Raw genomic sequence first — 26179 nt, forward strand, 5'->3', positions numbered from 1 at the left:
ATTCAGCCACAACTTTTCAAAAGTTTGCTGATTCACCGCTTTCACTTAACAGCTTTACGATCTCCGATTTTCAACCTTGTAGGTCTCTTACAGGCTCCATCCCTACCTGGGAAAAAATTACTTGATGGGCAATGGTGACAATAAAATGGAAATAAAAGTCAGTCCTACAACTGAGCCAGACTCGCCTTTTCGTAATTTATTCATATCATTTTCGCTAACGTGTACCATGTGCGAGTGTGCAAAAGTTTTCGAAACTTTCAAAAACCCGAGCCTTAGGAGGGCAACTATTCTCCAACTCTGCCAAAATAAGACGTGAAGGAGTCATGCGATAGCTGGGACAAAACATAACATAACAAGCATATGGTTCGATTCTCGGACGCTCATGTTTTAGCTTCAATAATCTAATCCCTGATTTATACATGTGTCTGTTGTCTGTTTAGAGGGGACAAAGCCTCTGAGCACTCAGACCTTAGCCGTCCATTTTACTCGATTCCCCCGAATTCGTTAGGTATCGCATTACAGTTACAGAAAATCAGCACCAAAAATCTAATGTCTGATGCATCCATAGGCGGGGCACTCATATAGAAAACGTTTCGTGAATTCCGCTGCCTCATTCCAGGATGGATACGTATCATCTTGGAGAATACCTATTCTGAACAAATGCCCAGCTCACTAGCACCTGGCAGAATGCCCACAATACTTCTTCAAGTCTTCCTCCTTTTCGACAGGATAAACTTTGTACTATGTTTGTTTGATTCTGACAGGGAACTTTTGTTGTGTTTAGCAGCATTAAGGTTCAGCAACCTGGCCACTCCGAATTGCTTGTTCCATTCTAGGTATGGGGAAAATTGAACCGTTTTTGCCAAAGCATCCGAGTTTTTATTTCCCTCCGCACCAATATGATCGGGTACCAAGAGTAGTTTCACCGTGTTGAATCTAAAAACAGAGTTCAATCTATTCTACAATCCTGAACGATTTTGAAAGTTATCAAAGGACTGTTCAACGTCCTCATTGCAGCTAGTCTATCGCTGTAGACTGCGATGCGCTTGCCCTTCAACCACCCGTCAGTCATCCAGGTTGCCGCCCTTAGCATCGTATACCCTTCAGCCTGAAAGACCGTTGTATATTCTCCCAAGGGAAAGCCCACTTCTCGGTTTTTTTCGAAAGGTGGACTCCAGCTCCAGAATCCTGTTTTTAAGGCATCGGAGTTGGAGACGGCAGTATATTCTGACACGCATTCTACTGGTTCGTCTCAGCTTTCTCTCGTTTCAAGATAACTTCATATCTTGTACCGAACAGATGTATGGGATCCAAGAATCAGAAGGCATTACGGAAACTGGATTCAGTTCTCCCAATAACTCTTCCATCTTCTATTCCCCTTGTCCACTGTTTCCCCATAGATCTAACCTAATTAGTCTATGAGCTGCTATCATTGCAGTGCTCTGAATAAACAAATCCAAGGGCAGCAAATTGAGTAATGCATCCAGAAATGCACCGGATGTCGCGCTCATGGCATCGGTGCTACTCAGGCATACAGTTCTTTGCAGTGTGGCTAGTTAACCGAGAAAACTTTTTGTTACACCTTAACACACCACACTGCGGATGCATAAACTAACATCCGTCTAATGATAGCAACATATATCCAGATTACTACCTGAAACATAAGTCCCCATGTGGAGGCAAAAGTCTGCCTACGCAGCCCATAAACTAGGAGAGCTAGTTTCATCTAGACCATTCACTTTCCTTCTTTTTGTAAATAATACCATTGGGGTTTTATTTGGATTTACTGAAAATTCACGCCTGAAACAAAAACTGTCGATCAAATAAACGGCGCGTTGTGTATTCCTGCACACCGTTCCGAGATCTCTACCAACAACTAGCGCAGCCATCCGTATAAGCTTAAGCGTGTATTGGCAAATTTTGCAGTGAGGCTATCAACATACTCCGCAGAAATGGCAATAGCACATCTCTTTGAGGGCAGCCCTTCGTCGCTTCCGTTGTTAGGTAGCGATTAAGACCCACTTCAGTACACAACAATCTCTGCGATAGCATAACGTTGATCCACTTAATTAAAGTTTTATCAAGACCATGCTTTTGAAAGTCAAACGCCTCTTCAATGCTTTCGCAAGCAAGACTTAAAAGTCGTCTGGTTGAGTCTTTGCAGTTCTCGGTTCCACCATGGAACCGTTTTACCGCGTTGTCCTCGGGAAATAAGACAACCCTCTTCAAAGCACTGTAAAAGTGCCCGATTCAGAGTTTCCAATTGATCTTCTATCGCCAAAGGGGTCCTTGGTCCTGCACTCTGTCGCCAAGAAGTTCATAGAACTTTGTCCAATCCATTTTCCAATGATTCCATCTTCGCCTGCAATAGTCAGACTAAATTCTAAGTAACGGTGACCTGAGAGTGAGACTTCATCTAGTACACTTCACGTCTTCATGGCCCCACGTTGCCGGTCATTAAACTAGCTGAAGTGATAAAATCAAACAACTTCTCGCCCCTAGGATTGCATTTGCTACTGCCCCGACAAATATGCTGAGTTCATTTAAGAAAGGGGTAAAAATGTAAATTCTAATTGAGGTCACCTTAAAATTTCTTTTTCCTTTATAGTTAATATCTATTGCAGTTCTGGGTATTTCGTGCTAGCAACAATTATGTAAACCACTCTTTCCACAAAATGGATTTAAGGTTTTGGCAGTACGCCCAACATTCTGAATAGAACGGGCATATTAGTACCCTTTCCTTCGCGAAGGAATGCATGAGCAAGACCATAAAGGGATAAGTCGGACTCAGGGTGAATGGAGGTCTCGCCAACATATCTATCTAATTTTGCTCCAGATTCATAGCCATCACTTCCTTCTCTCTCCACTGTCATCACCCCTGAGTAGATCATATAATTTTTACTCACCTATTTTTGAAAACAACATTTGCCTATTGAATAATCAGATTTGAAAGGTTTGATTACTTTTTAATTTTATTATCAGTCTCCTATGTAGATTTTCACTCTAGAGTTTGCTTGCCTGGTTCGATACAGCACAATATACGACTATGCCACAGATTCAGTAAACGGTTGCCTTACTGTTGGTTTTATTGCTTATCTTGACCTCGTTTTCTACCAAAAAAAACGCGTCTCCCTAGCAATTTAATCCAAAAAAAGTAATCGTTTCGCTTCAAACCGCTTAAAACTTCAAAAACAATCTCTAAGTATAATATCGAAGGGAAAGTAGAGTAATTTCTACTAACTAACTACTCTTGCCTATCTGCAAATTTCCATCGCAATTACCAAAGTAACCGCCTCTTAACTCTAGCTAAACATCCAACTATCCACATTAGTCGAGCGTTATCTGCCATATTTCCTCATTGAATATTGTTTCAACCAACTAAGCTTACTATAAATTATCCCCGTTCCAACATGTGCTTCTCTAAAGGAATAAATTCTCAAACTTTGCAGGAATTCGGTCGCCTTAATCTCTTCGGAGCACCCACCACCATCAACAATGTATCCTGTGAAGCGAAGAACGGGAAAGTGGAGCAACGTTCATCGCGAAACACACCATCCAACTACTCGGGCGATTGTCTCCACCGAAGTTCCTCCGCCACCCTAGTCAGTAGTAACCACACCACTGAAGTGCCGCATCTATCCGCCACGGAAAGGACTACGTCAACAGCGACGACGACATCTACAAGAACTATTCCGAAACTTTTTCACTACAGCCCCAACCAGCACAGCGATCATCTCTTGCAGAATCACATCCCCAACCCCCATCATAGCCTCCACGCCCTTCCTTATGACTCGCAGCAGCAGCAACAATTCCCTTCGTCAGGTGTGACATCATCCACAGTAGCGCCGGCGACGACTACATCATCGTCGTCCTTTTCAAAAAAATCCTCGAACTTAAAATCCACGATAATTGCCAAGAAGACAAAGTTCTGGAAATACCTCGAGGAGGAAAAGTGGAAAAAATCAACGAGCGTGGGAAATCTAACGACTACTAACTGCGAGCGGAACAGGTAAGTTTAAATTACGAAGGATTTTTCTCCTTTCTCGTTATTCCGCGCTTGTCTTTACGGTCTCGGCAAAGTTAAATTGAAGCTTTCAAGCTTGTTTCCCGCACAATTCCTTTGTGAGGACGCCACCAATTTCATTCCGGAAAGGATTTTACGAGAATCTCTAGAATGGCGGCTCCTTGTGAGTCCACGATACTCCGAGCAAAATGTTTAATAGTTTTTGTGGCGGTTCTCAACGTTATTAAAATTATACTTTTTTCAAATTTGTTTTAATGACTTTAGGCGGGATTTTGTCTGCCGACAAAGGAACGTCAAGCTACCGTGTCTGGACATTTTGCGCTTTTGAAGCGTTAAGGGAAAAGGGATATTAAATAAATGTTCATGGCTTTGTCGATTAGCTGCCCCCGCTCAAAGTACTGCATCAAATTACATCGTCCACTTTCTCAAATAATTGGGACCCTCATGAAAGGTTAACTGATGCTCTGGAATGGACTGTTCTGCAGTGTCTTAACTGCTGAACAGACAGATTATCCGCAAAGTTAAACGGTGTCCGTGCTCTTCCCTTAACTTGCCACTTACGCATAGTATCTACTTAAATATTTTGCCATTTAGCTATTGAGATATGCGTCGTTGATAAAAGGCGTTATTTTTGTAAGAACGAACTTTCAACCGACAAAAACAGTGCAATGGCTAGACAGCCCCTAGTGAAACGATACCACATCATCCCTCCTAACCTTGCTTCATCTGTGCTTGAAAATGTGTGGGGTATGTATAGCCTTCTACCTTTTTCGCACCTATGCCCCTCCCAGACAAGAAAGCTCTTGGGATGCACCTTATAAGCAAAGAATTCTTAAAATTCCAACATTTGTCACCGGTTCGATCCCAACGGGTTGATATGATCTTCAGAGTCCATAATTCCGTAATTGACGCGTTATACCATGTTTATGAATTCTTGGCGGGGCGAATCAGGTGGTGTTCTGGGTAAAATTGGGTAATGTTGCTCAATACTACAACCTGTTGGCTTACAATATGTTCTAGCAAAGTTGCCTGGTCAAAGGGTAGTATATGTCCCCATGATAGTATTGGTACCCAAGATGGAGCATAAAACCCGGGAAAAGCCTGCTGAACTAACGCCAAAAGCTCTACTACCAAACCCTATCTCCATCTCCACCTCCCCGAGGGGGGGGGGGGGGAGCTTTTTCTTAACGAAAAGCTGCAGATGGAGAAGGATGAAGACGAGTCTTCCGCACCTGAAAACGGGACAAATTGTATCAACTGGTCCTCCAGGTTGGAGGTTGGGTAGGGCTGACAACCCTACACAGAAAACAACTTGTTACGAAGTCACAACAGGAGACTCGGACTGCACGGATAATACAACGACAAACCCGGCAAAGACAACGGAATAACGATTTGCGCATTTTCTCATGGAAGAGTCGTTACACCATATATTATAGTGACCAACCAGCAAACCATGTGCTCGGAGTAGGTTTCTTAGTCAGACAAAAAATGATACCTGTTGTTATCGGCTTTGAAAACATACGGGAACGGCTATGCACTCTGCGCTTCCGAGGCAAATTTAGAAATATAAGCCTCATTAACGTTCACGCCCCTACAGAGAAGACTGCAGAATCGGAGAATGATACCTCCTACGAGGCAGTAGAACGAACCCTGGAAGCCTATCCAGATATGATATCAAAATTACACTTGGGGATTTTAACAGCCAAGTAGGAAAGGAGCCAGTATTCAGACGATACGTTGACTCCCATAGCTTACACCGCGGAAAGCGGTCCACAAACATACATGGGCCTCTCCAGACGAGACCACTTTCAACCAAATTGACCACGTGTTGATCGAACGCCGCCTCCTGTCAGCCTTGATGAATGTCAGAATATATAGGGGGGCCAATATAGACTCGGATCACCACCCAGAATCCCCTCTGACAATCAGGTGAGAGTCAACACTGAAGCCATCCACAACACAGCCGTCCGCAACACCTATTATATAAGAGGGAAATGGATGCCGCAATAACCGCAGTCAACAGAGATCCTGCATATGAAGCATCAACAAATGATCTTCACATTCATAATCAACTCGAAAAGTACAGGGACCAACCGCACCAGGCGCGCCAATTTTGCCAACAAGTCAGCAGGATGAAGCCTTACACACCTCGATGTTCATCCTGCCGAGACAAAGAGGGAAATTTGATTTCCGACAGAATAGGTATATTGGAGCAATGAGTTGAGTACTTTGATGAACTACTGAACAACCAGATCATCGGCGAGTTGGAGGTCCCATCAACTGAAGACGACGGACAAATACTGCCACCACCGAGTATAGAAGAAACAGTCCGTGCAATTCATCGGCTAAAAAATCATAAGTCGCCAGGAGCCGATGGAATTACAGCGGAATTGGTAAAATAGAGAGGCAACCAATTACACCAAATGGTTGATCCACTTGTGCTCAAGTGTGGAATATAATCAATGCCTGACGATTGGCATCGAGGCATTATTTGTCTCATACATAAAAAGGGAGATATCACACAGTGCAGCAATTATAGAGGTATCACGTTGCTGAGTACCGTCTATAAGATATTCTCCGCTATCTTGCTAGGCCGGATAGCCCCATACGCCCAGAACATCATAGGTCCATACCAAAGAGGCTTCACTCCAGGCAAATCAGCAATGGACCAGATTTTTTCTCTGCGCCAAGTGATGAAAAAACTGTTGCAATATGGACATCAGTTGCACCATATCTTCATCGACTTTAAAGCCGCCTATGATAGCATAGCCAGTGTAAAACTGTACACAGCTATGAGAGAATTCGGTATCCTAACTAATAAGGCTGACAAGGCTGACGCTGAGCAATGTACGAGGCCAGATAAAAGCAGCAGGATCACTCTCAAGACCATTCGACATCAACAACGGTCTACGACAAGGGGATGCCCTATCATGCGGCCTTTAACCTGGCCCTGCAGACAGTGATCCGTGATGCTGATGTAAATGCAAGAGGTACGAACCCAACTAGTAGCCTATCCTGGCGATATCGACATCATGGGATGAACGAATGGAGGCGTACAAACTACCTTCATCCAAATCGAGCGGGCGGTGATTGGCGTGCGATCTTGAGCTGCATATCAATGAAAGGAAGACAAAGTATATGGTGGCAACGTCAGCACCGAAAACCAACCAACCAACAACATCAAACCGCGCTGGTCAAAAAGATAGGAGACTACAACTTTCAGAGCGCTAATAATTTCGCCTATCTAGGGTCGAAAATCACAACCGATAACAATCCGCGCACGGTTGTTGGCAGCCAACAGAGCCTATTTCAGTTTACAAAAACTGTTCCGCTTAAAACCTCTCACCATAGGGTCAAAGCTCTTACTGTACAAGACAATGATCTCGCCAGTCCTCATGTATTCCTCGGAAACTTGAGCTCCTGGCCGCTTTCGAGAGAAGAATCCTTCGAAGAATTTTGGGCCCCCTACATGAGGATGGTCGATAACATAACGACAAAATCTATGAGCAATACCATGACCGTCAAGTTGTGGATGAAATCCGGCTCAATAGGTTACGGTAGGCGGGTCACTTAATCCGTATGGATGAGGATGATCCCACCGGGAAGGGCAATATCTATAATAGAAAAAGAAGACGAGGCAGACCCTGCCTAAGATGGAGCGATGGCGTAGGTCAAGACGGCAGACAGCTTTTAGGGATATCGCATTGGTGGACATCACAAAGCCGGGATGTCTGGAGTTCCTTATTAAGGCAGGCCTAGACCGGATACCGGTTGTTGCGCCGTTGATGATGATGATGAAAATCCATTTATATGAAAATTCCCGTCCTCATCACCAGGACAGGGATATTATGCACTAGATGCACTGATCAAATCCCTTCTCAGGGCCTATGACCCCAGCTTTTTTCAGACTGTGAGCTGTGTCTGCTCATCTCTGATGCATGGGTAAAAAAAGGGTTCAGAATATACGAGGAACATGCAAGATGAGAGAAGCATTAAAGTTGCGGGTCAGGGGCTCGGAATTCCAGTACCGGCGGTTTTTAAGGGTGAGCATACGGGCTCCCGGCCGATGGTATTCCTTGACCACAGTGCCTCGGTAATGAGCAACTACGCCACCATGGCATCTAATGCTACAAGTGATTTAGATTCAAAGGAGTACAACTCTACCAAGAGCAGCAATAACAAAGGCGAAGAATGATAGAAGGAGATCGCAAGCTGAAAGAAAATCGCTGGCAGTCAAGGGCGATTTCGACGTCCACCGCATCAACCCAAAAGGAAGTGCACTTATTCAGGCGAAGCTAATTAATTTTAAAATGTCTTCCAATGCTAAAGACGGCGAAACAGAAAGCTCATGAAAGTTCAGTAAATAATAAAAGTGAAAGAGTGTGTAAAAGGAGTAACCAATCGGTCTAAGGCTCACCGAGAACAGAACTCTGATCCGGAAGAGCTACCATAATGCAGCTTGAAGCTAAATTAGTTAAACTATCCCCGTTATCACCGACAAGCACAACGTACATCAAGCCAAACGCATGATGAGAACCATTAGGGTCCTTTATAATAGATTGCAGAATGAAGACAGAAGACCTAAGCGAAAACCAACACCTACCATCCGAACAGTGTTACAGGCATCCCAAGTGACACTAAATCACTCGACTTTGACCTACAGTCAGATAAAACAGTGTGAAGCAAAGAAGGGAACCTCTAGAGAGTCAGCGGGTGCCTAAAATAAAAAAGCCCCTCCAGCAAATAAAATTAAAAGTTTGGAAGGGGAAAGCATCTACCCCAAGCGCCAATGTCGGCTAATGCAGCGAAACCCCAGGGGAAATAAAAACAGCCAATGTCGTGAATAAAAAAGATGAAAAAAAACCAAAAGTGAGAATTCGCCTCGAGACAATTGTTAACTCCAGCAAGGGAAATCTGCCGTACGCTCAGATACTAAACAATTCCGAAACCGGAAGCCCGGCACTTCAGATATGGAAGGTTTTGTTGATTCTTTATGTGCAAATATTTGGCTCCATGATGTATTTGGAGCACCTAGATACCATATGCTTGGACCACCATAATTTTTTCAGATTTTTGGTTTGGGTAGTTTCTGAGAATGGGTCCTTAAAGTAATTGCCCCTTTTCGGAACCACGCACTCATTCACTTTGCAACCAATGTCAAAAATAATATCCAATTCGAAAAGTACTAATCGACACCCTTCATTTAATACCTCACATGACTATATTCGGTGAAAAAAAATTCTACGCTATTCTTTTAAGTATATGGGGACCCGCCTTGAGTTCCACGTGTAGCAATGTAATTGACCGCATGCGTAGGGGTTCACAGTTTCCCACCAAATTTCGTGTTAATAAGTACAGTCGTTTCTGAGAAAAATGCGTGTGACCGAAGACAGAAGCCTTAAAAAGGCCAAAGCTGACCCTGATCTAAGAGACCTAGATTGAAATATCAGCAAAATTCGAAGGACCTAGAAAGGGATCTCGTGTTTGAGTTGAAAAAATCCTGTATGGGAAAATCTGACAGCTTTTATAATCAAGTTGTAAGCTCACTGTTGGAATTGTTGGAGATCTGCAGTAGAATAGACGACAACAAAATTCCAAGGATGGTTGTAGTGGAGGATTAGGGCCCTTAAGCTCGCCGCGAATTTCAGACCGCTGAGTTGTTCGAAACGTGCCTAGCCGTGGGGATATGCACACAGGTGACCATCATCCTGTACGCCCATATGTCTTCTTCATACTCTGGCCCCCGAGTCTTTCTTATAGGCAGTACCTCTCGTAGGGCCGCAGCATACAGCAGCATAGTTAGGGCAGTGAGTTCCTTCTTGCTTCCTACATTCCTAACTTATGGGACAGCATTGCATGTTTTATGTAATGTACATAAACTGTATACGGCCTTTAGAAGTACAACCCTAAGAATATGTTCTTCCTTCAGGGCCATCTCAAGTGATGCGGCATTCGCCATCTTAGGAATGATGACGCTTGGCGGCAAGAATTCGAACACAGATAACGTCAGATCCACCTCCCCTTTATCGCAGGTGGAAACAGCAGAAAAGTAGGGATCTATATGTAGATAAATGAGAACAGTGATGGGACAACTCATAAAAGGTCGTCAGATACATAAGTTAACCGCTATCGGGAAGTAGTTGGCAAGAATGAGGAGATGAATTATATAGTAATTTCGCCCAATTTTCCAAGGGTCATGGAGGATACCATCAGTACTTGTTCAAGTTTAAAGTGGGCACCTCACCCGATTATCCAAACTGCTACTTTTTCTACCAATGACCAAGACTCATAGGGAAAAGGAGAAACCTACAGGAAACTCTAAGTGTAATGCTATCACCGGCAAATTTTGTCTGGAGAATTATAGGATGCCAGGAACATTCGGATGCGATCAACTTCATCATCACAACAACCCAAAAACTGCGGAAAGTGAAAGAGGTCAGGAAATTGCTGTTGTGAACGCCGTGCGTAGAAGAAAACGGACCTAGCTAAAGTGAGTTAACTCTGCCTCATGATGTGATACCTAATAGTTTTTCTACGAGACAGGGAGGAGAGTCTAGGGCGGTTTTAATGCGTAAAAATGCCATGCACTTATGCAGATACTTTCATAGAGGAAGTCAACGTTCGGAGAGGTATCATTGTGAACGTCATGCCTAATCTGAATGCCATGTCAGGCGCTAACATCTTGCTGAGGCATGCGATGGTTAGGCATCATCTTGGTCATCGTAATAACAACCGTGAAAGTTTTACAGTTTGCTGCAACTTTCACCATCTCGTCATCATTGGTCGACTGTCCGAGCGTAGGGGCTACTAAAAGGGCAGTCGGATTTCGACTGACCGCCAACGAATAACAAATCAAATTGAGCATATCGCGATCAGGAACAACAATTTTCTGAATGTGTGCAATACTCCACACAGAAAGGGTACTGTATTAAAACTGATAGTTATTCAGAGTGAAATTATGCGGTGTTTCCAACGATTAATTAATTGAAGTAATAAAAACTTGTTGTTTCTTTTTCGTTGGTGTGGGTATTTATTCTTGCACATACCGATATTTCGGGAACCACTTCATCAGTGCAAACAAGAGAACAAGAGAAGAACTTGTTTGCACTGATGAAGGGAACAAGTGGTTCCCGGAATATCGGTATTTGCAAGAATAAATACCCACACCAACGAAAAAGAAACAACAAGTTTTTATTACTTCAACTGATAGTTATTATCAGAGCAAAATAGGATAGGATAGCGAAAACGTTATTATTTGAGGCACCTTCTACCTCCCTAAGCAGCGCAGTAAAAAATTTCCTTTCATCACTGCGCAAACTATGCTGCACTTCCCAAAATTTGCCGCGATACTAAAGGTGAAGTGCTTCATCATCTGTCATTCTGTCATCTTTAGGAAGTCTGGGCTAGGCTGCATTGAGTAGCCTCCTTCTCCTCTGGATCGGAAGCCTCCGTTGGTAGGCAATACTGTACTGTTCAGATTTTACTCCGGTTCCATCCGTTTGCAGGACATGAAGATGACTAGCGGATGAGGTAAGCATTAATCCGGCACCGAATGCACGCTTACTTCTGGCAGCTAGTTTAACTTTGAACATTGATGCCAGTAGAGCTTGGTAGGGCAGCCCGTTCAACCAGTAGCTATTTGAAAAAGAGTGCTGATGTGATATCATTCATCATCATTCATTCAAATAAACTTCAATCATTGCACGTCGACCAGGATTTAGTTAGACAGACCACCCACCAGGTGGAGGTGGAAGCTGCCATCGAAAGTGAACCATGCAGGAGTATCACGAGAGCGTATGAGTCACAAACTCGACTGGTGGAGCAGCGATATAGTGTTGCGGAAGGCAAACTATACAATGCACCTTGAATCAGTCGGCTAGCAGCTTTGTGGGCAAAAATAAACGGCGTGTATGTGTACAGCTGCTGTGTCCCACTCAGTCTCACATTGTCTGAGTTTGAAGGCATGCTAGGCAACCTTATTTACGGAGCAAGGGAGCGAAGTCCGAAGGTGATTGCCGCGAAATCCAGACCGATAATGTTCGCTAAGTTGTTCAAACCGTACATGTCCTAGGGAAAATTACCTACAGCTTGCAAGCGGCAGAAGTTTGTACTTTTGCCCAAGACGGCAAACCTCCAGGTGAAACCCATATATCTCCTATAGACCCATACATCTTCTAGGCAAAATGGTGGAGAAAGTAGCCTATAGTAGACTACTGTCTAGCGTTGAGAACCAAGGATGCCTCTCAAATCGACAGTATAGGTTTCATAAAGCCGGATCAACCATTGATGCCATCAAATTTGTTGCTGGCTTGGCGGAAAAATTCGGCAAATTGGAACCATATATGGAAGCGCCTGGCGATGATTGGTGTTCCCACCTATCTCGCTGGCATTGTGGACAGTTACTTGCGAGAACAGACACTCTTGTATAAAACCGATGGTGAACCCCGAGAGTAGATTGTCCCCGCGAGTGTTATGCAGGGCTTCGTACTGGGTCGGTGATTTTAATCTTCTGATTCCAGAGGAGGTCACGATGGTGGGCATTCACAGAAAAAAAGACGGTCTTCATTACCAAACGCCGGAGGAGAAATGTCGCTCGTATTAGAATTTGGAGTCATATCATTACTTCCAAGCCTGCCATCAAATAGTTTGGAGTGATGACAGATACAAAGCTCAGTTTTAAACAACGCCAGGAATATATTCGCAAGTAGGCATCCACCGCTAGTATAGCTTTAGCAAGAATAATGCCGAATGAAAGAGATCCTCGGCCTACTCAGTCGGCAGTCTCTGGCGCACATAAACTGTTTTTAGTGGGTAAAATCAGGCCAGTGTCGTTTAGAGATTTCCAAGGCAGGTTTTGTTTGACACAAAACCTTTAAGAATAACAGTTTTAGTTGGGGTTGTAGTAATCCAGTCGTGATATGTATTTCCTAAATTAGCTTGTATTTAGTAGTTAAATTTATCTTTCTTAAGTATAATGTGTTATAACTAAAGTTCTCTCTTTCGGAGGCAAGCAAGTGTGAATTGACGGGATCCTTCAGTGAAGTTCCATTTAAGTGAAAGCGAACATCCACCGTCCTGAATTTCCTTTAAACTTTACAAAGTTATGCCTTATGTCATCCCTTATGCAAGTTACAAATTGTACTTAAGGGGAGTTTCCTCGTAAATTCAGTTATGAACCTGATAACGGCACCCTGCGTAGCCCCCATGCTCAAGAGGGCATCGAGACGTGGCAAACCTTCTATGTTTTGGTGGACAGTGGAAATCGCAGAGCTCCGAAAGGAGTGTCACAGGCTCCGCCGCTTAACACAACGTCTAAGGGGGAAGGCATGTACCATAGTGACGGAGAATCTGGTCGACGATGTGAATGGGAACCCGCGGGGACTCGGTTACAAACTTGTTACCCCGAAAAATGGGGGCTCTGCGGAAACCCTGTCTACTTAAGGCCCGACAGATGGTATTGTAAGGGCACTATTCCCTGCGCACCCCGTATGGGATGATGACGTCCGCGAGGAGAGCGCAGAGGACTACTCACTTTTTTCAGGCATTCGTTGAATGCGCCGAGCAGTAGGTCTGACCGGTGTTGGGATACCAGTTTGTATACCTCTGCTGGAATACTGTCGGGTCCTGGCGCCTTCTTGGTTTTCACAGAGAGGACTACCTGCTCCGACTCTTTTATGGAAAAAAGTGAGTATGTATGCTTGACACTGCTGGAAAAGTGCTCGAAGAACTCATCAGAAGTTGACACGCTGAAGCGATACGCGCTGCCGGAGATTTATCTCACCGGTAGTTTGGTTTTAGAGCAGGGAGATCCACAGTTGATGCTGTCATGCAAGTCGTGGATGCCGTTCGACGAGCGGAGGCACATAGCCCCCGAACTCGACGGGTGGTGCTCCTCGTAACGCTTGACGTCAGAAACGCCTTTAATTCCGTAAGATTGAAAGACATTCTAGGCACACTAGACAATTTTTTCCCCGTTCTGAACTATCTCTTATAGATATTGAGGGACTATCTGAGGAACCGCTGCCTGCTCTCTAAAACACTACAGAGTCAGAGGAGGATGTGGGTCACGTCAGGGTAGCACAAGGATCCATCCTAGGGCCGGACCTCTGGAACGCTACCTATGATAGTCTACTTAAACTCGACATGCCAGAAGAGTCGCGGTTGGTCGGCTATGCAGATGGTGTCGCGGCGCTTGTTATTGGACGCACTGTCGAAAAGGCGCAAAGCAAACTCGCCATATTGATGCGACGGGTAGGCGGATGGACCTTGCACTGGAAAAAACCGAAATAGTCATCCTGACAAAAAAGAGAATGGCGTGTCAATAATTGAGTCAAAACCAGCGGTAAAGTACCTCGGGCTCTTGACTCAAAGAGGAGCTTTTTTGAGCAAATCAAAACAGCAGCGAACAAGGTTGCAGCTGGAGTTTTGGCGTTAAGTAGGCTAATGACAAACATTGGGGGCCCTACGTCTAACCGATGATGTCTCCTGATGAATTCAACGCAGTCTGTCCTGCTCTACGGCGCAAAGGTATGGGCCGACGCTTTTGGCAAGGACGTATATTGTAAACAGAAACGGGGAGATTTGCGGGTGGCGCACTGCCCCTGAAACGGCTGTGATGGTGATCGTGAGATTGATCTCCGTTGCCCTTCTTGCTAAGGAGCGTCAAGCCATATACAAGCGCAAAGGAGATGAGAGGGAGAATCTAGAGGCAGATGGACTGCGCGGGTCATCGGCAACTTAGGTGCGTGGCTGAATCGGAAGCATGGTGAGACTGACTATTTCCTTACCCAATTTCTAAGTGGGCATGAAGGTTTTCAATCTTACCTGCACAAGATTGGAAGGCACGATTTCCAGATTGTGTTTTGCAATGGAGTTGTGGACGACGCGCATCATACTTACCCTACCTTTTTCAGATTTTTCAGTTGGATAGGTTGTGAGAACGGAACCTGTTACACTTTTTCAGGGTCACATATTGAGCCCTCACTCCCCTACGTTTCACCCGATTCTAATAAGGTTTTGTTTCACACAACGGAAACGGAAGATATTGTATAAAATATAAAAAGGTTAAGGGATGAAACGAAGCTGTCCAAAAAAGTTTAATTTCCTCACTGTAAATCGAAATTCGAACCCTCCTATGTAATCTCATTGTCTAACATATAAAAAAAGTCATCAGATGTTAACTGTTCTGAAAAAATGCTGAAATGGGCGAGGTCACCGGATTTTCCTCCTGGGAGGGGGGAAAAAGCTCAAACGCAGAGGAACCTATTTACCATATGGGAACCAAGGAATTACCCAAATGAGGCAAAAGAAGGTCTTTTAGTCTTGTGTTAAAAAGATCAAATTTCCTACAATTTTTTCTGGCAAAAAAGTAAAAACTATAAAAACCATCGGACCAAAAGTACGCTAGTCTATATTGGATGCTTACAAAATTATTTTTTTCCGTATCAGGCTGGGAGCGAACGCAACCGTTGAGACTCAGTAAAGATACTCAGGAATCCCTTGCAGCGTATAAAACTTGTAACATAATAGAGTTTTTCTCCAATTAACTTTGCTGAAATTTATCTCAGGAAAAAATGGATGCGAAGGTAGAATATTCCTCCTCTAATATGAAAATATAACAAAGCTAATATGTTCGTAAGTACACAAATAATACCCTACGGCATTCCTCCTTTCTATACGATATCCTATTAAAAGAGGGCGAAACGAAAGGTCATGAGATGTTTTGTTTGGCGAATATTTCAGATGAAGAATAATAAGGCGAGCTGATATTGTACCTTCGACAAAAAGACAACAAAGACATTTCTGATTGAACAATAATAACAAACAACCGACTCTAAGCAACAATGATGGCTGCACACACTCCAACCGGGGAATGAGTGTAGTCAATAATTTCTTCCATTCTTCGCATTCCATTTTATCCTCCCTTTCTAGAAGTTTATCTTGTTTTTGCTATCAGAAAAACGAATGAAAAATTAAAAAGCTCCTGGCTTTCTTTTCAGTGATGGAAGTCTGATGAAGAACAATGGCGGCATGATAAACAACATGAGCAGCACCGCCAACAATAGCAACAGCAGCTGTAATAATAATAACAATGGCAGACGTAACAGCAGAACTTCAGGTGATAGCGGCAGTCAAAAGTCGAGCACGGAATTGTATAAGGAGGCTGCCGAGCTGCTCGGTCTTTCATGTACGCTTTGTGATAATTGTCGTTGCTTAGATTGTCAGGTAAGTTAAGGTAACTCGTGTTATGCTTCCACAGCACCCTGATTGCCATTGTGCGGCTTTCACTTGGAAGGAGTCGATTGTTTTGACAGGTACACAGATAGCAGGCAGCGTTCCTCCTACCGCTCTTATCGCGAAACATATCAAAGACTCCCAAATGGGCAGGCCGGGGGCTCAGAATTAAAGTTGAGATAAAAGATGATTTGAATCGCAAAAAGGACAATGAGGACTAACCTGCCCCGGTGGGTTGATGTAGGTTGAATCGTTCTTGCGCCGATATCATCATCTTTTCTCTGAAGCTCTTGGTACTACTCGGGCTAATAGAAAAATGCAAACATAAATTGCAATGACCAACGATTTATCTCCTGAATTCCTGCTTATCCAGCAATTGCATTTTTGCAGGCTATGCTTGTTCGGATTGTTGAAGGCTCACCAATCATTCGCAGTGTTGTAGGACTATTGGAAAAATATTCGCCGTAAAGGCAGGAAAACCCACTTCTCGCTCGTTATAAGACCTAAAAATTTCCAGAAATAGCACTAAATTTACGTACACACCATTAACCTATTAACTTAGCAATGGATATCACGCTATCCTGTAACTGCGGATGCACTTGTAAGGATGTCAGCACCTGTTTTTATATGCATACATTCAACGAAAGGATTTCAATCTCCTTCTGTCCTCGATGTATCAGTTTCTCGTCTTTATCCTTTTTCACTTCTCTATCCTGCAAGAACCGTAGGGAACAGAATACTATCCTTGAACTTGTGTATCCCAGCGATTTGAGTGATAAAATATGTACCGACTAATGACTTATTCATTGAATCTCACAGGATTTAGTTAAATATTCAGAAGGAAAGCAATAGTGGATGGAAATGTTGAGAAACGGTAGATTAAACATGCAGTAATTCATTAGATGGAGTTGAAAAATCGAAAGAATTCCAACTAAAACAGGACAAGTGGCTGTGAAGTTAATGGGGTGTGAGATAATCAACGTTTGGAAAGGACATGCTCAACTTGGGAAAGAAGTTGATTGAAAAGTTTGGATTCAATGGGTGTATCCACTGACCTGAAGAAGATGGATTGCCGTCGTCGCAAAGTCTTTCAGATGTACAGATTGAAAAGGAAATATCAAGGTTGGGTTGATTGTAACTGGATAGCCTTCAATACAGTGACTTAATGCACGAAACGCTCATTATCTCTTTTATCAGAAAGCCCAGGATGTTATGACTGGGATGAGCATATCTTATTGCAGAATAACCTGCAGGCGATTGTCCTTCTATCTGTATGCCGATTTGATGATTTCATCCGCTTTTTTATCAGCTTAGTCTTCGATTTTTTCCTAGCATTCCTTATTAGTTTCCGTTTTTTAAATTGATATTTGATACCTTATGCAGGACCTAATTTTAGTGGTAAAAAATTCAGAGAACCCGAATAAGGTCCTGTATATGATATATAGTTAAAAAACAAGTCGGGAAACCGGAAGCTACACGCTTCAGGTGTGATAGGTTTTGTGTATTTCTTTGATGAAGAGATTTCATTGTGTATTTTTCCCATTAGTATGATTGACATTCATAGTCTTGAATTTGCACAGAAGCGACAACTTTGACCTAGTATAACTTTGGTAGGATCATGCTCTATGCTGTAGCCTGTTATATGCTGCAAAATTTCGTGATTCTAGGGTGAACTTAAGGGAGGTTTTCCTGTTAATTACTAAAAATAGTAATGTACTATTATTAACTTTATTTGAACAGGTATCAGCATGGGGGTATTTCACAGCCTAGGCACCATACAGAGGCAGCCCCCTGATTTTTTGCAGATTTTTCGGTTTGGTAGTTTCTGAGAAGGGGTTCGTCAAAGAAATGATCACTTTTAACCCCCCGCACTCCCCACCTTTCCAACAAATGTCAAAACTAAGACCAGCTTCGAAAAGTACTAACCTAGACCTTTAATTTGTTACCCCACTTGACTAAAAAAAAACCCCCCTTAAATTCGAGGTAAAAGGATGTATGTGCGTGAGCGTTCACAGTTCCCACCTTTCTACCAAATTGGTGTCAATCGCTATAACCGTCTCCGAGAAAAATACTTGTGACGGACAGACAGACAGATAAACACACAGTAAACCGATTTAATAAGATTTCGATGAAATGGTCAAAATGCTAAAGAATTCGAAGAGGAAAATTTTAATTTAAAAAAAAATGTTGACTTAAAGGTCAGATCGGCCAAAGGTCTTCGAGTGTTAACGACGAAGTGGTACCATCTAAAGTCAAAGCTAATCTGTTGTCACCTAGGTAAGAGCTTCCGCAAAGGCTACATGGTTGGACATTTCAAGGTTAAGCAACGTATGATGGTGGGACTCTGGAAGCACTCTCTCTCTCCACCGACCCTCTTGCAACACAGAACTATTATACAATGCCAAACATGCAGAAAGTAAGCGTGAATCCGTCGTTGATTAACACTCATCCCCTGGAAACCGCTATCAGAGAACATTAACTGCAAAATTCCAATCCTCGAAAGATTGCATTTCGATCATGTTCGCTGATCTGGATGCCAAAATGCACTTTGGTAGCACCTTGCTCGAACATATGATGCCGGAAAATACTAATAAGCCTCAGGCCGCCATCGAAAGTATTTTTTTCTCTGGCGCAAGTTAAGTTCTTGGTCACGACCCGAAGGGGAGCGAGCCATGATATCAGTAATTCGTGATACCACCTAGAAAGAATAATAATCTCGCTCCCTGTCTGCATCAATATATGAAGAGGAGAGAAGTTCATCCCAGAAGACCTCCAAAGATGTCGTGGGGCACATCCTCATTGCCCCACTAATACACAAGCAACCCAGTCTTTGAAGCAGTTCTTTCGGGCCAGATTAACGCCCCATAGGTAATCATTGGCAGTGTATCGCAGTGTACTAATATCCAAAATAATGTCTTCGTGGTATAACCCCATTTTTCCCTATTATGGAGCTCGCATAACTTCCTGACACGTGTTTCCAACATGCGTCCTCCAGAGTAACTTTTGGTCTAGTGTAATTCCCCAATATTTGACCTATGTTTCTCGTTTCATGTCCAAGTTTGTAGCCTAATGACTCTCAGTTGATAAACCTTACGCTTCCTAGTGAATGGTATTACCGTGTCCTTGACTGGATTAATGCGCATCCCCGCCTTTCTGCGCCATACTCTAGTAATTCTTAGTCCACCTTGAATTTTATCACATATTTGCCCTACTGATTAAAACCCTGGTCATGTATTCCAGTATTTGTTAGTTCTCATAGGAGTTTATCCACTACCATACTCCACATAACCGGTAATAGTACCTCACCCAGTAGATAACCTTGAGAAATATTCAGGACAATAGGTGTAAATCTGTCGATACTTCTATTTTCCTACTCTCTAACATTCTACCCATCCAGAGGGCCAGCATGTTCTCTACTCCCTATCGAACCATGGCATCTTGTATCTTCGTGCACTTCTTTTGTTTCTATGGCACCATGTAATACTTCACCTGATACGGTTGACCGTCCTTCACAGTAGGCATGTTGACACTGATGTAGAGAATTGCACATTAGTTCTAATATAGTTGTCTATGACCTTCTCCACCGTACAGATGATATTAGTAAAATGTGTATGAAAGATTTAGGGTGAAAAGGATCCTTTTCTACCCTCTTTCGGGATAAAGACCAGTTTTGCCCGCCTCCACGCCCTTGGTGCATATCTCAAGGCTGTGCTGGCCTTTATTACCCTTAGAAGAGACTCTCAGATTACCTTTGGGCCTGGAATAGTGCTGGAAAGATGTTATGTGCTACGGGTGATTTCTGTGATTTAAAGGTTTGGACTACCCATATTACTGTAGCTTCTGAGCATACCTCCTTTGTTACTTTCCAATTTCTCCTTATGTCACCGTCATTTTTTTGTTGAGTTGTCAGGCAGAATGTAAGGATTCACGCAACTGAGTGGAAAAATTTGGGCTCTTGCCGGCAGGCGAAAATCTTTGTGAAAGAGCCTAGGGCCACTAGACCGGCATTTTTGTTGTCCTTTAAGTAGTGGCACATGAAAACCCTAGTAGGGCTTTTAACGGGACACTGCTCCTTAAACTACCATATGGAAAAGATTGGTGTAGTGGTTTCGGCTATGTGAAGCCAATGTAAGGAGGAGGGCGAGACGGCCCTGCACTTTTTATACAGCTGCCGGCCATCCTCAGTTCTGAGATGAAGACACCTTGGTAAGGTTTTCTTCAATAAAGCATCTGCACACTCTCTGCCTCTGGAGAGTGTTCTCAGATGCGCTAAAGCCTGCGAACACCGCAGGCGGGAAGCCATTGAATAGGCCATTTACGGGGATAATACAATGGGCCTAACAATGGCCTGAGTGCTCGGAGCTGCGGCTTCCCCCAGTAAACTAATTAACGTTATGTGACCCGATCCTTTCGAAAGCTGTTTATTACTCTGTCTCCTGTATGACCATAACAGTATGACTATTGGTCACTAAAGCCGCAGTCCATACAGAAGCGGTGTAAAGCAAGACCAACCTTATAATTCGAGACAACAATATTCTACTAATGTATCTGGGGCCACCGATATTCAATAGCATTCGCGAAAGCAATGCAACAATGCATAGATTTAAATCTTAGTCTGTTGTCGAGCATTACTGCCTCCTTCGTTTTTTACGGTTTGCTTTCCAACTTACATTTGGGGTATTCAAGGCTCTTTCGGTTTGTTATTAGAAAGCTTCCGTTTTGTGACTCAAGAGTACTAATTCGACAATTTCAAGCGGGCATTGCATTTTCCAGATTGTTTCATTCGCATCTGCAACGGCAATATCATCATATGTATTCATTTGGCTTAATTCATTGTGGAATAAGACCGTGCATATATGAGAGGGTTTGATTCAGGTCAGTTTGTTTTAGGTTTCGACCGAAAACCAACTGGAACGAGTGGATGCGTATAGGTGTGAAATAAGCCTTACTGTGTCTGATAAAGGGCTTAAGACTCTATCGTACATCGCAATTCTAAATAATTGAAAGTGGACCTAGCACCGACACCTGGGGCACCCCGGCTGGAACAAGTGAGTGAAATAGCTAACCACTGTGCTGCTCAGGTTGAGCGACGTATTAAGTCTTCTCCACATTTTCAGATCCCGAAACGCCCTAATTATTTCTGAGCCATTTTGACTATATATTATCCCCTCCACAGAATTTTTATATAGACTTTGATTTGATGACCCAGCACTTTAAAATTGAGTAATTTTTTTAATCACTTTAATGAAACCAAAAATAAAACAAAATTGCATCCAGGAATCGTCTGTCTGGTTTTCTCCTTCATTATCACGAAAATTCCACAGCGAGGAAAATAGTGAAAGGCAAAGAGAAATGCCACAAACGTTTTCCGCTGTATGTGAATACTTTAAACAATTATAAACATCAAATGACCTTCCATTTTTTTAATTGTTTTCCTGAATATATCCATAACCGCGAATCCACCAATCCGATTTTTTGGATATGCTCGTATTTCCAATGATTTCATAATCCCTTCCCTCTTTTTCGTTTCAGAGTCGTTATTTCGAATGTGATGATTCAGATAGCTATTCGGAGCTATCATTTTTAGGCGATTGTTTCGATACGTTCGACAGCCATTTACAAAATACACGAAATTGCCAACAATATAGCGTATCGAACAATACAGAATGCCAGAGTATACAATCAGATAATTCTAGTATATGTAGCGCAAATTCAAATCATTCGGATTCACCGTGAGACCCGAGTTTAGAAGATAGCGTTCCAGTTGCGGACTGAATGGATCCTAGGATTAAAACTTCGATTAGTCTTTAGTGAGGTGAGTAAAATGCGTAGAATTGCTTCTATCGCCCCGACAACCGGCTTCTGATCCAGGAAAATCACTTAGAAAGGAACCGAACAATTCCATTGTTCAATTAAGTTCACAGGTTCATTGTGAGCGTAGACAATGGATCCCCATATAAACTAAATGAATCCAGCCCAACAGCAAAACTGAAGGACCAGGACCTTTTTCTGTTGCATATTCATCGATTTTCGCTCGTTGATTTTTTCTTCGTCCTTCATTTAATTACAAGAGTTTACCTTCGAAGAATTCGCAAGTATTCGGGACAAGATCAAACTCGTGGAAAGTTTGTGGAGCAAGTAAACACAAGGAGAAGTTCTTGGGAATATTCGTGCAAATGTTAAGTTCCGAGTTTATCTTTCTTTGTTGCAAAAAGACCTTTCAGCCTCCAAGCAATCCAATTTAGATGGGATGCCGAAAAAGTGAAGGACGTGAGCGAAATGAAAGTATCATTCTCCCTGGGGATTTATTTAAAATGACGAGCGTACCATCACTTCCAAATTAAAAGAAACAATACTTGGTGAATGCGCGTCCCGAGCTGCAACAATTGCAAACAATCTCCGTTTCAATAACTTGGTCAAAAAAATCTTTCATTTAAATGGATTAATTCTGTTAAGTCCTGACTAAAGGATATTTCAGTCGCTCTACGGTCTTCCGCTTGAATACAAGCTTCCAAATTGTAGTAAGTAAATTCCGCAAAACACAGCATCGCCTGGAGCAGCCATGATAGTTGTTGGCAAGTTGCCCAATAGAGCACTACGTCGGGCCTTTTAACGGCCCCACCGTCCCGCCATTAGTTCGACGTAGTAGAATCGTGAAAAGTTAATTAACGGTCAACGGTAGTGCAACCGCAATTTATTCAAATTTTCATTCGGGACGATTCAACTAAAACTCGACTACACACTTGCTCATACGTGGCAACAAACATATATACTCGTATGTACGTTGTGGGAAAACGGATGCTGCAAGCGCCTGAATTCGGAACAGCCACGGAAATTGGAAATGCGAAGACCAGCAACATTCAGGCATCTCCTCCAAAAAAGATTTGATTAATGGCCGGGGTATGGTTTTGAATACCGTCACAACGGTTATGTTCTATTTACCAAGGACTCGAACGGTTGCATGCCAAAATACGGAAATTGTTTCATGAGATTAGACAGTAAGAGGGCGTGCATGGGAATGAGTATCCAACGTTCATTACAGGAACTTGTATGGCTTCGCTTCATTTGACTTGGGGCTGGGAGCGCGGATATTTCAATTTGCGTGCGAATTTGCAGTGAATGCTGGAGTATTAAATTAATCGCTTATATTAGACTACATATTTAATGAGAGAATTTAACCTAAATAAATTATGAATTATTGTCAAATTCTTCTACGGGCACCTCACTTTCCTCCTAAGCATTTTCAGCTATCTTGCACTGCTCCCACAAATTCATATCTGACCCAAATTCCAGACACTAACATGGATACTTTATAAGCTTTCACTATAGATGGGAGAGAATTATGGCACCTTATGACTTTTACAAGCTGTCAGTAGTTTGCATTCATACATGGATGTAGATCTAACGAAAGTAGACGGTGAAACGTCACATTTAGAACCTTAGCTTTGCTTATGTTCCCCTCAGTCTGAGTCTCCTGTGTTCGGCAGGGATTTGGCAAGGGCTAGCGAAAGCAAATGGATGACATCAGCTTAGTCGATATGCTTCAGGAATAATGTGACATGTGAGAATAATGTCACATTATTCCTGAAGCACATCGACTAAGCTGATGTCATCCATTTGCTTTCGTGAGCCTTTGCCAAATCCCTGGCGAAGACAGGAGACTCAGACTAAGGGGAACATAAGCAAAGCTAAGGTTCTAAATGTGACGTTTCACCGTCTACTTTCGTTATATCTACATCCATGTATGAATGCAAACTACTGACAGCTTAGACTAAGGCGGCTATCTTTCTTTCTTTCGTATTTGAGAAGTCTTTGTTGGTGTGAAGCTCTGTACTACTAAGACACTTCCCATTCTGGACCGAAATCCAAAGGCGAATATCCCATTTGGAACTATAAACTCCCAAGCATGCGGCTAAGGTCATCATGTTATGTTCATTCCAAAGGCGGTGATGTGGATACACCACCTTCAGCGAGGTGGCTAGGTGTCACCTACAGGTAGCGCTGATAAATGATAAGTTCATAGTCGCAAATTGTTGCCGGAAACGTAGAACTATATGGAGACCAAGTTATTTAAGATAGCCATTGAGAACATTCCTGAAAGACCAAGGAAAGCCCGTCCGATAATTTGATTTCTGCCATTTTATTCGTACATACCACCGCCCATTGTCAGAGAAGCGACTCTCCTAGGACTTTTTCAACTCAAAGATCGGCGACGTCAAAGGGAACGCAAAGTTCAAAGTGATGCTATCTGACGAGACCCCTAGGAACCTTCTTTTTGAATTTGACTACCGAGGATCCGCATTTACAAGGAAATGCTTGTTCGGGGTCTGCGTCTTCATAAGCTACCGGTACCTATGGAAGACAGGATAGTGTCGAGGTATTTGAGGAAAAATGGTATGGTCCATTCACCTGCGGGAAAGGTAGTATGAAGAACGTCATCGATAAAATCACTCAAATTCCAAGATTTTACCCCAACACAGCGCGTGTCATTTTGATCCATCTTATATAGCTCTAATAATAGCTATTAGTTTTTCCGGAATGACCAGTTGAAAGCTTTCCCGAAATCGATGAAGAACAGGTGAAGTGGAGATCTATACTTCGTTCACTGTTTCAAAATAATCCGTAGATTGGTGATGTGGTCAATGTAGGACGATTCGGCGCGGAAACCAGCCTGCTCTCTGTCGATTAAGCTTTCGAGATGTTCTTTGATTCGTTCCAGGATTATTTAGATTATTACCTTTGCCACGACAGAAAGCACGCAGATACCGATCCAATTGAAATAATAAAAACTTGTTGTTTCTTTTTCGTTGGTGTGGATATTTATTCTTGCAAATACCGATATTTCGGGAACCACTTGTTCCCTTCATCAGTGCTCACAAGTTGTTGAAACTGCGTGATGCGGTATATACTTCGGAAATGATTGCGTACAACATCTTTCCCTTCCCTGACCAGCTCAGTAACCAATTCTATTTTACTACAGTGCACGCTAGGTTGAACTTCCCGGGATTTCCCTCGGTAACAGAGTTCGAGCGTATCACGTCCGCCACCATCGTAGCGATGCACTTCCACGGTTCCGTAGTCAACCAGAATTTATGACGGCCCTTCGTGGCTGACGACCTATGATGTAGCACCCGAGAAAAGAGCTCTTTTGATGCCGGCCCAATACTCATCCATATTCTCAGGCGGATTACTCAGTATTTCTTCCGTCCGATCAGCAAGATAGCTTTCCCATTTTCGAGCAACAGTTAGACCATACAAGTGGTCGATGTTGACGTTAGGGGGTCGCAGCTGCCCAACTCTGCGAGAAGTAGCGAACGCAACACGTAAGCGAACGTGAACGACCACCAGACGGGAATCTCTTTCGAGGCCGTTATCAGCGACTGTCTTGTTACACACATTCAAGATTACATATGATGCCGGTTAGTTGAAACCCAACTGACGTCATAGTAAGCCCTGTGCTCGAACAATGTGCCACCAATGACAAGGTGAGCAAGCTGCAGAAATCCAGAAGTCTCTCACCATTATCGTTACCAGGACTGTGTTTCCCAATGACATTTCCGAGCAAGATGCTGTCAGAGCCGACTGTGACATTTAGATTACTCATCACGACTACGATATCACCTTTATGAAGCCTCTCTTGAATTGTATGTAATTACTCAAAGAAAACATCCTTCTCCATAATATCGAAAGTCTTCATTGGTTTGGCACATTATTTTAATGGTCCTTAATCTGCACTAGAATCTTGCAGTCAGAAGTTCGTCAGAAGCCAGCTCCCAGATCAATAATTAAGTCAAGTCAAGTCATAATAGAGAAGCTATGGAATCTTCTTCTGCCATTGTCCTTTCACTAGGGAAGTCATCTCATCTAGATCGATTGCACCACTTTTCTCGGCCATAGGCCTGATCTGGATGGAGTCGAGAT

The 26179-nt window shown here is 43.0% G+C and overlaps 1 protein-coding gene across 1 annotated transcript in view; it reads left to right on the forward strand.

Moving 5' to 3' along the window:
* LOC119661173 (homeobox protein 4) overlaps nucleotides 1-26179 on the forward strand; it is a 148312-nt gene that overhangs the window by 96716 nt on the left and 25417 nt on the right. The window contains exons 4-6 of the mRNA XM_038070390.1: nucleotides 3450-4009; nucleotides 16024-16249; nucleotides 21791-22073. Coding sequence (XP_037926318.1) covers nucleotides 3450-4009; nucleotides 16024-16249; nucleotides 21791-21994 — 990 coding nt within the window. The 3' untranslated portion in view covers nucleotides 21995-22073. The remainder of the gene's footprint in view (nucleotides 1-3449; nucleotides 4010-16023; nucleotides 16250-21790; nucleotides 22074-26179) is intronic.

Source organism: Hermetia illucens, chromosome 1 (genome assembly GCF_905115235.1).
Source record: "Hermetia illucens chromosome 1, iHerIll2.2.curated.20191125, whole genome shotgun sequence".
NCBI lineage: Eukaryota > Metazoa > Arthropoda > Insecta > Diptera > Stratiomyidae > Hermetia > Hermetia illucens.